This window comes from Ostrea edulis, chromosome 9 (assembly GCF_947568905.1).
Source record: "Ostrea edulis chromosome 9, xbOstEdul1.1, whole genome shotgun sequence".
Classification (NCBI taxonomy): domain Eukaryota; kingdom Metazoa; phylum Mollusca; class Bivalvia; order Ostreida; family Ostreidae; genus Ostrea; species Ostrea edulis.
In genome coordinates this window covers 45,445,221-45,460,961 of record NC_079172.1, presented here as the reverse complement: position 1 = coordinate 45,460,961, position 15,741 = coordinate 45,445,221, and the positions used below count along the sequence as shown (strand labels likewise).

General features: G+C 33.7%; 1 protein-coding gene across 1 annotated transcript; it reads left to right on the top strand.

The window, feature by feature from the left end:
• The first annotated feature begins 132 nt into the window (after nucleotides 1–132).
• LOC130046293 (uncharacterized) lies at nucleotides 133–7,797 on the top strand. The gene is made up of 7 exons (XM_048889361.2): nucleotides 133–825; nucleotides 1,272–1,462; nucleotides 2,193–2,301; nucleotides 4,741–5,026; nucleotides 6,478–6,620; nucleotides 7,259–7,358; nucleotides 7,454–7,797. Exons 1-7 carry the CDS (start codon nucleotides 640–642, stop codon nucleotides 7,636–7,638), a joined length of 1,200 nt encoding a protein of 399 aa, XP_048745318.2. The 5' UTR covers nucleotides 133–639; the 3' UTR covers nucleotides 7,639–7,797.
• The last annotated feature ends 7,944 nt before the right edge of the window (nucleotides 7,798–15,741 follow it).

Below are 15,741 nucleotides of genomic sequence, written 5' to 3'. Positions count from 1 at the left end.
AATGAATATGTTTTTGTACATTCGACACGAAGAGGAAATGGGACTCCATATTGACAGGAAATTACAGAATTAAGCATAAACACTTGAGGAGTTATAGATTTAATGACTGTTGCTGCCCTCAACAAGGAAACGTGACATTGCATCGTCAGTTGGTGGCTTCATGTGATCTATTTTATCAAATAGTGTTTTTACAGAGATTAATCAATAAAAAAGGATTTCTTTTTAGCTTTGCTGTTTTGTTAGTTTTTGCTTAACAAATCAAATTACATGTAGATAGAAAATACCGCATTTTTCACCATTCTTATTTTCAAATTAGTGTATTTGAAATAAACGGTTCAATAGATAAATTTCAAGTACTCGAATACAGATTTGTAGAGCATAATATCATTTTACAGACATGTCTTTCTACTTCTGTGTATAATCTAACCAACCATGACAAAAAAATCCCGAGGAGATACATACGATTCCTTGGTACAATTGCACGTGGTATCATAAAACGGGGAAGTATTATATTTAGCATTGGAATATACGTATCACGCTACCCGGAAATGTTCCGTATCTAATCGAAGGAATTTCACGGCATGGGATTTTGAGCGAATGATATATCTATTAAGCAGCAGTGTTTGATTATCAACAACGATGGGGGAACGTTCCTGGAGATGCAGCATAACAAATGACTTTATATTTGACAGAGTTTTAACGTCTGTAACTCCTGCAGAAGTTCTTGAAGAAGGCGATGACGATGAGGAGCAGGAGGAGGAGGAGCATGTACATGCTGATGCCGCTGATGGATTGTTTTCTAAGAACAGGGATTCATCCACTTCTGTATGTAAAACTTATACGGTACCAATTTTGATGTATGTATCATTTCAAATCTAATTCATTTTCTTATTCAGAGGCTAATTCATTTTCGTATTAAGAGATTGATTAATTTTCTTCTTAATCAGCAGCTCATTGCATATACCTTTCTGATCTATCTATCTGAATATCGAATAATTTCAAAGGAAATCTCGTTTCTTATTATATCATTTAGGATCTATTAATTATCTAAACACGTCTAAATGATCATAAAACGTCATATGATTTAATGAAACTTGTAGTTTTGACTCCCATTACCTGTGCAGCTCTTAGTGCGGATAATTCATTACACACGGATCTTGCATATTTCATTTGTTCTACAGAAATATGACCGAATGAAAAAGAACACATTTAGTTCATATCATCTAATATTTATTATTTCAATCTACTGAAGAATATTTCATTTTTTCAAGACATCGAGTAATTCAAGTAGTGACTCTGACGATTTGAGATCTAGAAGAAGAAATCGAAGAGCTAGAAATTTTCAGAGTCTTTGGAGCAGAGACACCATGTTCAGCCTTCAATCTACAAAACATCCTAGAAACCATGATGATGTGTATCACGTGGTCACGCAAGTTTATAGTGCAGCTCAAAACGAAATAAGGTACCAAAATTAGTTTGAAAATAGATCATTTGGCCTCTAACAGTTAAAATGAATAACACGTAGGATATTGCACAGCTATTACTATATCTGTATAGTGTGCTTCTCAAGGCTAAATCATCTAATTTACCTCATATATTATTTCAATAACTGTTTTATCATATGATTGAATAAATAAACATCGAAAACGGCTACTAAATAGTACGAGAAGACACCATCGAGCATCTTTGTTTACAGCTAGAGTGCAAGACTTCGTCAAAGGTAGTTAGATACGCGAGTAAAAATAAGCGATCCTATCAGATTAGAAATTCATGATTCATTTCTGGCCCGATGTTGGAAAAATTAAAGGTTACATTTACCTCAAAGGGACATGGAATTTAGCATAACAAAAGTTTTCTCTCTCTCTATTTTTTCTCTCTCCAGCCAACACGAATGCTCTGAAAAATTCAGTCATATAATGTTCATATCGATTTTTAGTAGCTTATATGGTAAACAAAAGTTTAAAATGAAAAGAAAAAGCGTCGCTCTAATCAACATTACGACGAGTAATATAACAAATAACAGTTAATAAGATAAATTAAAGACACGGTAACCTATTTCCTATTTACAACATTGTAAAAATAAAGTTGTTCTTTGAAATTTAGTTTTTCGTAATAGTTGTATTAGATAAGAATTACAGTATTTTAAAGTTATATCGCATCATGGCATGACAACATAACAACTTTCGATGTAGGGTAAATGACAGAATCATTGAAATCAATGAGAAAGATGTACGACGGAAAAGTATGCAAGAGATCGACATAATCTGGAAAGGACTCGCCAAAGCATCCAAAATAAAACTGGTAAGTGTAGGGAAATTTACAAGAACAGATAATGGCCAGAGCGTCAATCGTGTTTTATCTGGGGCGGATCGAGAATCAGAGTTGATGATCTGCAGAAATATCTGAAGAATTGATGTGGGAACTCCTGTTGGTCCAGGGTGAAATCCTATTGGGGGTCCAAAGGGCCTGAACCGCCATACGATTTTAAAATTTATCATGGTTTCAATTGCAAAAACTGATGTCTATGCTGTAATATCTTTTGGTTAAAGGGGATATCGCTAAATCCAATCCAAGTCCTCTCTACCCTATAAGCTTAACACGTGGTTAAACATGATTCACGCACTTTGTTCACGTTTTAGTCCTTTATTATACTGTTCCTTTTAACCATTGTAATAATATGCATTTTTATTTAATATATACCTACATGTATCACTAATCTGCGTTTTGATACTGTAAAATTCACACAGTGTGATTCCATTTTCCGGATCATCACACTGTGATTTTCTAATTCGTATTCTCTGAAACTGATGACGTCACATTGCATTAACGCAATTTTTTGTTGTTGTATTTTTAATGTTTTGTTGTTGTTGTTGAAAATATAGACCTAGTCACAAACAAAACTGCGTACACAAAAACTTATTTCACTGTATGTATGGCGTGTAAAACGTTGCACTATTATACTAATCTTCTTAGTCATATTCGAAAACTTGTAATTTATATTCTAAAACATATCATTTATATTCGAAAAGTTGCTATTCATATTCGATAATTTTATCATTCATATTCAAAAACGTTATTCTTATTCTAAAACGTGTTATTCATATTCAAAAACATGTCATTCTTATTCAATAACTTGTAATTCATATTCTAAACTTTTCATTCATATTCAAAAACATGTGATTCATATTCGATAATCTTATCATTCATATTCAAAAACATGTGATTTATATTCGATAATCTTATCATTCATATTCGATAATCATGTCATTCATATTCGATAATTATTTTATTTATATTCGACAATCATGTCATTCATATTCGATAATTTTGCTATTCATATTCAAAAGCATGTAATTCATATTCGATAATCATGTCATTCTTATTCGATAGTCATGTCATTCTTATTCGAGAATTTTTCAATTCTTATTCAATATAATTTGCATTGTGGGTAATATTATCTGTTTGTAAAGTCTCTGCTCATTGGGTGCATGTATGTGAAAACGAAAGTAGATTATGGTGTTACCATATCTGGATCATGTGTACGCAGCACATTCATAGGTAATGAATGTCTATTGATTGATTACAGAACTGCAAACTTCTAACAATGCTTACAAGATAAACTACATCAGTGCATGTAATGATGCCTGATATGCAGCAACTCCCGCCATTACCATACTTACTTTCACTTTTCAAACCAATGAAAATTCAGTTTACAACCGTCTCAAATTGCGTCATATTACCCAGGAGGCAAATTATATTGAATAAGAATAAAAAGATTATCGAATAAAAATGACATAATTATCGAATATGAATTACATGCTTTTGAATATGAATAGCAAGATTATCAAATATGAATGACATGATTGTCGAATATAAACAACATAATTATCGAATATGAATGAAATGATTATCGAATATGAATGATAAGATTATCGAATATAAATCACATGTCTTTGAATATGAATGATAAGATTATCAAATATGAATCACATGTTTTTGAATATGAATGATAAGATTATCGAATATGAATCACATGTTTTTGAATATGAATTATAAGATTATCGAATATGAATCACATGTTTTTGAATATGAATGAAAAGTCTAGAATATGAATAACAATTTATTGAATAAGAATGACATGTTTTTGAATATGAATAACACGTTTTAGAATAAAAATAACATGTTTTTGAATATGAATGATAAAATTATCGAATATGAATAACAACTTTTCGAATATGAATGATATCCATTAGAATATAAATTACAAGTTTCGAATATGAATAACAAGATTAATATAATAGTGCAACGTTTTACACGCCATATGTATGTTTCATAATATAGAATACATTTATTATCTTATAAACGTGGATTTAAAAATACATAAGGAGGTATATAATGTATTTATCATTACTACAGTAAGTTGATCCGCAGAGTTGGATCACTTCTCTATGGCAGGGGCGAATCATCAGATCAAACTCGACGCTTCGCGTCTCATGTGATCCGATGATCCGCGACTGTCAACTCGACAAGATCCTACACATCGGATCAAGTTACTGTAATAATGATATACATGTATTAAAGAATGCCCATATGATACATGTAGTAAGAAAGCACTAAAATATATCGGTTGATATATTTTAATACACACAACCAAACCATAATTAAGAAAGGAGTCAACGGTAAGCTGTTTATTTATTGTCTATTAATATCAAAATTTCAATGCGCTAATTTTTGTTTTAGAAAGTATGGCGGTGGGAAACTGACGGAGTTGGCCATAATGTTCGGGAATTAAAAATAGTTTTCGATCGCGTACATGTACATCCCGATTGCCTCATCCGGGAAATATCAAGGCTTTCACTAAGCGATAAAATTCCAAGAGCAGTCAAAAACTTTGTATGGACAAGTGATGAATTCATTCCATATCATATTCGTATTGCCAGTGAATCGGGAATTTATGTCTCTGCCAACAGTGAAAACATGACTTTATATGGCGAGCCAATGAAAGTGAATGATGGGAATAACCAATGTAATTATACTTTTACATGCAGTGTAGATAAACTTGTAATTCTGTTTCTTAAAAAACCCCAACAGGGTTGGTTTATCGTAGGAAACAAGTTTTGAGAAAATTTACAATCTGCTAAAGGAAAACTTATACTACGTCACTAGTTTGGTACATGTATGTCAGGTTATACAATGTAAATGGTAATGAAACCATTCATGATTTGATATGTAATAATTTCAAATTTTCGTATTGAAGCGCGAATATACATAGGCCTACATGTACACCTGCTTGATCATATCCTCATTGGGTTTTTTTTGTTTTTGTTTTTGTTTGTTTGTTTTGTTTTGTTTATACTAAAAATAAACCTCAAAAACTGTTACGGAAACGGTACTGTGTTGTCGGTAAAATGGTCATCATACCCTAAAAGAATATATGCCTACTCTGTATTAACGAAATATGAGACGATCCCAAACGGGGTATGTATTATAAATGATATGAAATATATTGTAAATTTACATATGAATCATATTTTAATACGATGTGGTATATCTACCAAGTGTTGTATTACGCTGATATTGTGGAACTTGTCATCCCAACATCTGTCTGTATCGTTTATAGTGATCGATGCGACGAGCTCGCTCCAATGATTACGCATTTGAGTCACGTGGTTTGCTCTTCATCAGTTGAAAAATGATGAGTATAACCTGTCATGCGTCTGCAAAAATGTCGCCGTCACTGCGGTATACTTCATGCACAGTCCCATATGTAAAACAAATAAATAGTTTGGAAAGTACCACAGACGTTATTAAAGCTTCTTCATACCTTCGTACGTTTTGTTCTTGATTGGTTTGAACGAAAGAGAAAGCAAACATAGCAGCTAATATGACGTCACAATGCACCGTTTACGTAGACAATGGGCAGTTGATGGTCTTAATACTAGTGTTGTCTATTCTAAAGGGTTAAACTTTATTTCCAATTATTGTTTGGAACTGGGAAGAAATTAATTAACTATACATATTTATTCAATTCATAATTTTCTCACAGTTAATTGGGAGATAAATTTTGATCATCCATCGGATTGAGCCATTAGTAATAAACGTTTTATAGACATTTATGCCTGGCTTCTTCTTTTGCCAAATTTATAGACTTTGGAAGTCCACAGTTGCGCAAGGGTGCAGTACCCCCGAAAAACGCAACAAACCCAAACAAAAAGATAAATAAGAAAACCACACTTCCCAAATAAAACCCTGCAAACAAACACATACAAATACCCCAATTCCAGAAAACAAGCACATAACAATAGTTAAAAAAAACATACCCACAAAATAAAAAAATTAAAAAAAACCAAATAAAAAACAAACACTTTTTTTTTAAAATTAGATAATTTTTGATAAAAGACTAATGCTCAACAAGAAAATAATGAATTATAGAGGATATTTTCCCAGAAACTTTATCCATCAACTATTGTATTTCAGTTCGTTTCCTGGTGCGATTCTTCAGCTGCATCATAGAGGATGACGTACACGGCTGCAATGCCAGGGTGGGTTTTGTGGTCCAGTATGGGAAAGATTTTGATGTGTCATCAGTCTTACCAGAGTCCACGTCCGTTCTGTTGAAGGTGAGTTTTTAATACAAGCAAACAATTAGGGAAAATATTGCCATTAATGGGCGTGATTTACTGGGAAAATTAAATTTTTATCTATTTATAGACATAAGTAATGGTGTTTTGAGAAAGTTTATAATAACATGAAAATAGAAATCTTATAACACGCAATCCAAGATTACTAGTGTTATTTCATAAAAAGCAAGCATATTGTAATCTATCTAAATAATAAAATGCTTTAAGCGGGTTATGTAATTTTTTTTCTGCAATGATTACTACCTTCATCCCCCGATGAAACAACAAAGAAAGACATGTTATTGTTTGTATTTATATTTTTATGTATTGTTTTAGAATATAAACTAGATTTAAGTATCAAAATACCATATGGTTGACCCATTCGTTACGTTTAACGGAACAGCCAATGCACTCTTTGACCTTGATGATTCTCCATATTTGGTAATGATTATACAGGCAGGTGGTACTGAAATCGGATCGAACTAGTTTGCAACAAACAGGCATTCATTGTCGCAGATGAAATCAGTGCCAATTTCAATAGAGATATATGAGAAAAGATTCAATGAATGAAAATATATAAAATAAATCAATAAAAGGGTTGAATTGGCATGTAAATCAAGGCATATTCTTTTATACAGCGCCACGTTCCCTACGACACAAAGAAATTAGACGAACGTTTCATCCTTAAACTACAGATTCCCAAAGAAGAGGACTTCTTCGAATCTCTTTCCTATAAAAGTAAGAATACAACAGAATTATACATGTATAACGTAAACAGATGTGAAATACAGATTATTTGACTTCGTGATGGAAATTCTGTCTATTATTTGTAGATATGTTTATGAAATACGACAATGAATCAAAGGAAATCAGAATGCAACACATGGATGGTCCTGGACCGAGTTACCTGTATGAGATGTTTGAGACACGGGGACCAAAATCTACGGCCAAATTCGATGTACCCACCGTATCGGAAATAGCCGACAACTTATTTGTGTTGGAACAAATCAAAGAATAAACAATGAACAGTCATTTTGTAAAGGTCAAACAACATGTTTATCAAATCTGAAGATGAGAGGGGGAAAAGCTTTAATTTTAGTATTACGAGAAAAGAGATTATACAGTGTGTTATGGGTTAGAATATTCTTAAATAAATTCAGCAGAAATCAATCACAAAGGTATTCAAAGATTTTAACACTATTTGCAAAGAAAAATATATCAGTAACAAATGACTAACTTCCAACAGATACACAGTATCAGTGTCCAATAGATACACAGTATCAGTGTCCAATATATACACAGTATCAGTGTCCAAAAGATACACAGTATCAGTGTCCAATAGATACACAGTATCAGTGTCCAATAGATACACAGTATCAGTATCCAATAGATACACAGTATCAGTGTCCAATAGATACACAGTATCAGTGTCCAATAGATACACAGTATCAGTGTCCAATATATACACAGTATCAGTGTCCAAAAGATACACAGTATCAGTGTCCAATAGATACACAGTATCAGTATCCAATAGATACACAGTATCAGTGTCCAATAGATACACAGTATCAGTGTCCAATAGATACACCGTATCAGTGTCCAATAGATACACAGTATCAGTGTCCAATAGATACACAGTATCAGTGTCCAATGTTGGTTTAATGCCGAGGTGAATTCCAACACGAGAAGGTAAACTGTAAGGAGAAAATAACGAACAGTGATCAATCTCTTATCTCCTTTAATGAATACAAAACAGAGACTTGCGCAAACACGGTCCCCTGGATATACCAGAGGTGGAACCAGGTGCCTAGGAGAAGTAAGCATCCCCTGTCGACCGGTCAAACCAGCCGTGAGCCCTATATCTTGATCAGGTAAACGTAGTTATCCGTAGTCACAATTATTGTGCCAAGAACGGTAACAATCACTATGGATCAAGTCAGACAGCATTCGATGGAATGAGTGGTTGTATTTATAGATTACTATAACGACCGTAGAATTTGCAAAATGCTGACTTTAAAACGACACTGTTGAAACCCCTGTACCATCAACTTGTTTGTCAGTAGCCTGCCTGTCACAAATCGGCTATTAAATCCAAACTCAGTCCAAAATCCTCAGATCTTATTTAATGCTTCCAAGTGATTAATCCAGTGCTTTTAAAATATTACAGTGTACATGCTGTTTTTTGGCTATAATAGCTCTAACACTTTATTGTTATTTCCGATTTCAAACATTTCGGTTGAGCATCACTGAAGAGACATTATTTGTCGAAATGCGCATCTGGTGCATCAAAATTGTTACCGTATAAGTTTAACATTTATACAAAAATGATGTTTGCTGACCTTTTGTTTGTTGAAAGTACATTGTTAGGCGAAAACAAGTGATAAGCAATCTTTATATTGAAGTGACATTGTTCTAATAATAGAATGACTCGAATCTTGTCTTGGTCACTGGTGTCAATTAAACACAAATGTTTTACAAAACAAATGTCATTGAGAGAAATGAATTCTAGTGTTTGCATTATACTGTGTCACTAGAAGAAAATAGCTCTAGTGTTTTGCATTATTCTAGTGTTAGTATTTTACAGTTTCACTAGATGAAAAGAGCTCTAATGTTTGAATAGTGCAGTAGCACTAAGTAAAAAGAGCTCTAGTGTTAATATTATACAGTTTCACTAGCTGAAAAGACCTCTAGTGTTGGCTTAGTACAGTGTCACTAGGAATAAAGAGCTCTAATGTTGGCTTAGTACAGTGTCACTAGAAGAATAGCGCTACAGCGTTTGCATTATCAGTTTAATTTCACGAAAAGAAATGAGATCCAGTTTGCATTATTCAATAAGACAGAAGTTCATCTCTAATATGAATTCTGTCGAGGATTGTGTCAGACGATGGGCTAAATATGAAAAAGAACTTGATACATTGTCAGAATGAATTAAAATTATAAGAGGAATATCAAAAACCCGCATTAGACATATTAAAACAAAAGTATGTACCACTTATCCTTTTGTGATTAGTAAACCAGAAGTGATAAGAGAATAGTAAGCATTCACGTCATTACTCGGTAGGCGGCGCGACTGTTCTAGGAGTGGTTAGAAGTGCGCTTAAATTCAAGCGTATGTATATGGAAACGTAAGTTCACAAGTCATGGATGAAACCTCTTCGCGTTATTCATGTTGGAAAGTCCCTCAGATAAAAACAGAGATGATAAAAAGAGGTGCAGTGACAACTGGTCGAAAACAGGGTCTTACAGACAGGTAAATAGTTCCTCTAATATTTACGATACGAAGTTAACAACCTTGAACTTCATCACCAGCTGATCACATAGTCATAGGTTTACCGAGTTGTGCATACGTCCCGCAAGGACGAAGTTGGATGTTCTTGGTTGTTGTTAATAAGTATAGTTGCCTGCTTCTTATGTAATCCCCTGAGCCAATTTTCCCTCAGTAGTTAATGATTGTGTAGAAATAACGGAAGTAGAGCTCTTTCATAATTTGTTAAAAACATTTAGTCTATGATGAAATACTGCAGAGGTATTAAGAACAAAATTTATTCATGATGCTATATTTTTCATTCAAAAGTTTTCGCTAAAAATAAACTTTGTGCTTTTGTCATTTCTGTACAACAGATTAATATTCACAGTATGATTTCATAATTACAGAATAATTCCATCATATTAATCTGTTGTACAGAAATCATACTGTGAATATTCCAATATCAGTGCTTTTAATTTCATCAAAACTGAACAAAAAATGAGTTCAGGAGAATTTGTTTTTAGATACATGTATCGGGTATATAAATTATAGATCAAATTTTCTATGGGTACTTACTTATAAGGCCAAAATATGTTTGTTTCAGGTCGCCTGACTCACCCTAGATATACTCACTGACCCTATTAATTTTTTTTCAATTTTCCAATTTAAATTTATCGATGTACGAACTATTACTCAAAATCATTTTGTTAAGAGTTAACAGTATCAACTACAACAATGGTGGCAAATCTTTTAGAAGCTGTTTCGTTGTCATGTAAGTAATTATAAAGAACTATCCGGTGGAAGATTAGGACTTCCACAAGAATACACATGTACAAAGTCACTCAAACCCCGAGTACAAGGGTAGTCTTTAGCCTAATAAACATTATATGGCGTATATACTATGCAATGCTTTTTGTCAAATATATTGTGTATGTGGTTGAATATTGTGTTTTGGGTAGAAGTAGCTGACACATTGATTACAAACAAATGAGTCACAATGTCCATGAATAAATACATGTAGGAAAGTGTGCACAAGTATTGTGCATATTCTGTACCACCTTTAAAAATTGGTATGGTTTCTGCTCTGTATATGATGTCCGACAACTTTGATATATGCTAAGACATATATTTATTGTAAATGTATATATATCAAAACCCGATCACATAATGTGTATTTTGTCAATGAATTAAACATTGTGCTCTGAACCCATTTTTATCTATTAAACACATTATATAACAACTGTAACTATAAAATTTTCATTGAAGGCACATATTTCTTTTTTATAATAAAAAATAAATAAATAAAAACCTACCTACCGACCCTTTTTTAAAATCAGAGACGACCTGAAACAAACATATTTTTTATTTGCCTAACCAAGTACTGAATGTCTAATTATAACATTTTGTGATACTATGCTCTATTGACATGTATTATTTGAAATTTATTAAGAAACTTGTTTGGTCGGAACAAGTTGTACACATGATTATCAGATACTATTTTATTGGTAAATTGGAGGCTTATGATAAAAATAAGAATTTCAAGGAAGATCCAATTTTACTACCAGAGCCCCTTGATGTTGGATGACCATCAATTACTTACTAATATCGATTTTATGGGTTCTTTGATAATAAAAAAAAAACAGCCCCAAGAAAACATTTTAACAAACTGTTGAGCTGTTTTGAGTCAGGTGACTCGTTCGCTCAAATGACAGCGAAATTTTGGTTTGACTACAATTGTGTGCTTGTATTATCGAATTGTGGAGTGATTGTTTCTTTTAATTGATATTAAGAAGTACAAGAAGCATCGTTTTATTGATGAATTATGAGTTTAACATTAAATTCAGCTCGCAAATATTTAAAATCGGTCCGAGCATGCCGCCTCCAGCTGGAGGGGCGAATTTCCAGTTTACGTAATGGCACTGGTTCTGACGTTTTCCTGGCACGGTAAATATCAAAATCATAAAAAAGCCAGAAAAACGTCAGATATTTCGGACTAGAGACAAAGATGCTAAGCTTCGTTTATCAAAATGTACATAAAGTCGGAAAAATAGAAATCAACTGAGCCGCGCAATAATTCACTAAGCAACAACGACAAATGCGACGTCTAGCTGTGAAGGTCGCCATCTTTAACATTAGTTCTATGGAGCCTAGCCAGTTTATGATTTATCAAAATATTGTATCGAAAGTGAAGTTTGTTATGATAGAAAATATGTATAGACTAGCTATGCATGAATGCGTATTTCGCTGCCCTTTAGAGATAGAGACAGCATAGAGAGTATGGACGATCTATGGCGATTCCACCAAGAAATTGCCAGCAGTTTTCAGAAAAGGTAAGCCTGAATGTTATTTTACATTATTTCTAGGAATCGATTTCTTGCTATTGTAAAATTCTGATTCACGAATTCTAAAAATACAAAAATTGTGGTAAATGTTTGATAGATTTCCTATCACCAAACCTTTAACGAAGACCAAAGTCTGGCTGAGCAAAGTTCTACCTACCTACATAACTACAGACGCCACCCCCGCGATTACTGCCATTCTCAAAGTGTACACTGACTACGTCAGATAGGCCATGTTCCACTTCAAGGAAGTAGAGAACCACATGAGCACCGGAAATACGGCTGACATCACAAACTTCATGTCTATATATCTTGGTATGATTGTTTTTTGTTGGTTTTAAAAAAAATTGTACAGGGAAATTTCTAATCATGGAACTAGTGACAAGAAATATAAACTAGAAGACAAAGAACAATTTGTCCTCATAATCCTTGTTACTTTGATGGAAAATGTAATCAATTTCTTAAACCCCTTTTAAGGAATACAAAATAGTGAGTTGGGCAAACATGCTTTGTAGAACGGCGTGCATACTTCAATATTTCTGGAATCAACTGACCTTTATATCTCATTACACGTATATCTCATAGTACTCATTTATTTTATGAATTTGATTGCAGCACCACATCAACTCCAGTATCTGCAATCTGTATTTGAATTCCTTAACACTAAGGATACCAGCACCGTCATGAAAATAGAAGAGTTGGGAAATCCCCGGCATTCTTACAGATGCACAGAATTCAACGAAAGGTGTGATTGAGACGACATCAGGCATATCGACAAGTGATGAAATACAATCTGTGAAATCGCCTGAACATTTTCTAATGCTTTCAAACTTCATAAGTTTTGAAAAATAAAATATCCAAAATGATAAACGTGTTATTACTTAGTAAAGACGCATGAAATATTCTTTGTTAGTTAATGACTTGCCAAGTAGCCTTTGCTTGTTTCTTGATAAAGGCAGTGAAAATAGGACAGTGATGTGAATTGAAAAGTCATTTATTTTGAAAATGACGAAGTTATATAACAGAATAAACTAGTGGGGGTCAGAATGAATCTAAAACAAATAAAACAAAAAATACAAGAACATATGTATCGCATAGGTATGATTATGCAATCTGACCCCCTATAACACATAATGAAATATCGAAATAGAGCTGCTTGCAATCAAATAAGGTGGGTTTTACAAATAAAACGGGCCACAATCCAATTGCAAATTGGATCCGCCCACCCAAAGGTAACTGGCAAGGCTGATGAACAAAATTATCAACAAAGCAGAAATAAACTCTACAAATACTATCTATATAATCTATATAAAAAGAAGTGACCGAGAACTACTCAAACCTCTGGGCATATGTACACACGTAATTCCACCCAAAAAGTATTTATGCAGAAAAATTGGACAGCAGACATCTCTGTAACACTAATGCATATATTATATAGATTTTTATACACTGTGGATTGGAATGATTGCATACACCCAAAATGATAGGTACAATAATATACCACCAATCGATAACTTCCACCAGGGTCAAAGAAAAAATTGGGTTGCAGCACATGAATTTGTGTCGATATCCAAAAATGTATACTAGCGGGAAAAAAAGAGAAACTGCATTATAAAATTTAGTATAATTTTTCTTTATTGTTTATATTTATAAAATCTAAACAATCGATAGAGGTGATGTTTTTTAACAATATCGGATAGTACCCGACTCGGATGCACGGACTTCTTCATGGTTAGTGTTCCGATGAACTCCAAAGTTTCTTGCTACGATATTTTGCGCCATTCCAGCTTGAAGCATCCCAACAGCACGATTACGTTGGTTTTCGCCGAATCGTGGCATGATAAGGGTAAATTTTGTCAAAACTAAAGTGCTTTCCTTAACGAATAGTGTCCAAACAAACCTTTTACATTTTTTACTCCAAACCGTTTTGGCCTGTAAAACTCATGCCTACGAACACTTCAATAAACATGTGTTCACACCATCCATTCATTATGGAGACTTTTCCAACAATCCGGTAACAATCGGGATCGACCACGTTCTGGGCGTCCTCGTGTGACGTCGCGTCGACAGGACAACCACATTAGACTTGTGTACCTGAGGAATCGTTTCCAAACAGCAAGTTTGACTCCTTGTAGCATTCCTGGACTTCGACCAATCAGTCTAGAACTGTGCGTAATTGTCTGCGCGAGCACAACATCAGACCAAGACTTACAGCGATGCGCCCAATACTGCTTCAATGTCATCGTATCGCTAGACTAGCCTGGTGCAGACGACATCTGCTATTCAGAATACAGGATTGTGCCAATAGTCTGTTCACTGATGAATCCAGATTTCATTTGGATCACAGTGACGGCCATTGTAGAGTGTATCGTCGCGTTGGGGAGCAGTACCACGACGCTTGTGTTGTGCAACGTCGACAATTCGGTGGAGGTAGCGTTATGGTGTGGGGTGGAATAACAGCATGTGGAAGGACCCCTCTACAAATTGTCAATGAAAATCTCACCGGCGTTCGCTATCGAGACGAATTATTCAGCGCCATGTGATACCCTTCATACGGAGACAGCAAATCCCATAACTCTGCAGCAAGACAACGTAAGGTCACATGTTGTACGTGTAGTCAGGAACTTTTTTTTTCAACAGAATGTCGATGTCTTGCCTAGACCAGCTGTTTCCCCCGATTTATCGCCGATCAAGCACGTCTGGGATGAAATGGAACGACGTCTACGCCGTTTACCAAATTAGCCAGTGACATTGGTTGATTTAGGCCAGGCTTTAACCAACATCTGGAACAACATCCTTCAAGCATTTTTGAACACTTTAGTGGCATCAATGAGGCGCCGTTCTCAAGCATGCGTGAATGCAAATGGTGGTCAACTTTGTTAATTCAAGTTCGAATACCAATGTCTTTCGAGTGAAATTGACGTTATTCGACGTTAACATTAATGGATTATGAAATGTTGTAACGAATATATTTGTTAACAGTATTACAAAAAATAAAATTTGTTCATTGTTATTTTTTTTTATATCATTTTTCATTATATCATATAATGCAGTTTCTTTTTTCCGCTATTATTATTATTATATATATATATATATATATATATATATATATATGTGTGTGTGTATTGAATAAAAAAATATTCCTCGTACATAAATATAATACTAGCGGAAAAAAGAAACAGTGCATTATATAATTTAATGAAAAATGATATTAAAAATATTAACAATGAACAATTTTATTTTTTGTAACATGACATTGCATCGTCAGTTGGTGGCTTCATGTTATTTTATCAAACAGTGTTTTTACAGAGATTAATCAATAAAAAGGTATTTCTTTTTAGCTTTGCTGTTTTGTTGTTTTTTGCGTATCAAATTAAATTACATGTAGATATAAAATACCGCATTTTTCACCATTCTTATTTTCAAATTAGTGTATTTGAAATAAACGGTTCAAAAGATAAATTTCAAGTTCTCGAATACAGATTTGTAGAGCATAATATCATTTTACAGACATGTCTCTCTACTTTTGTGTATA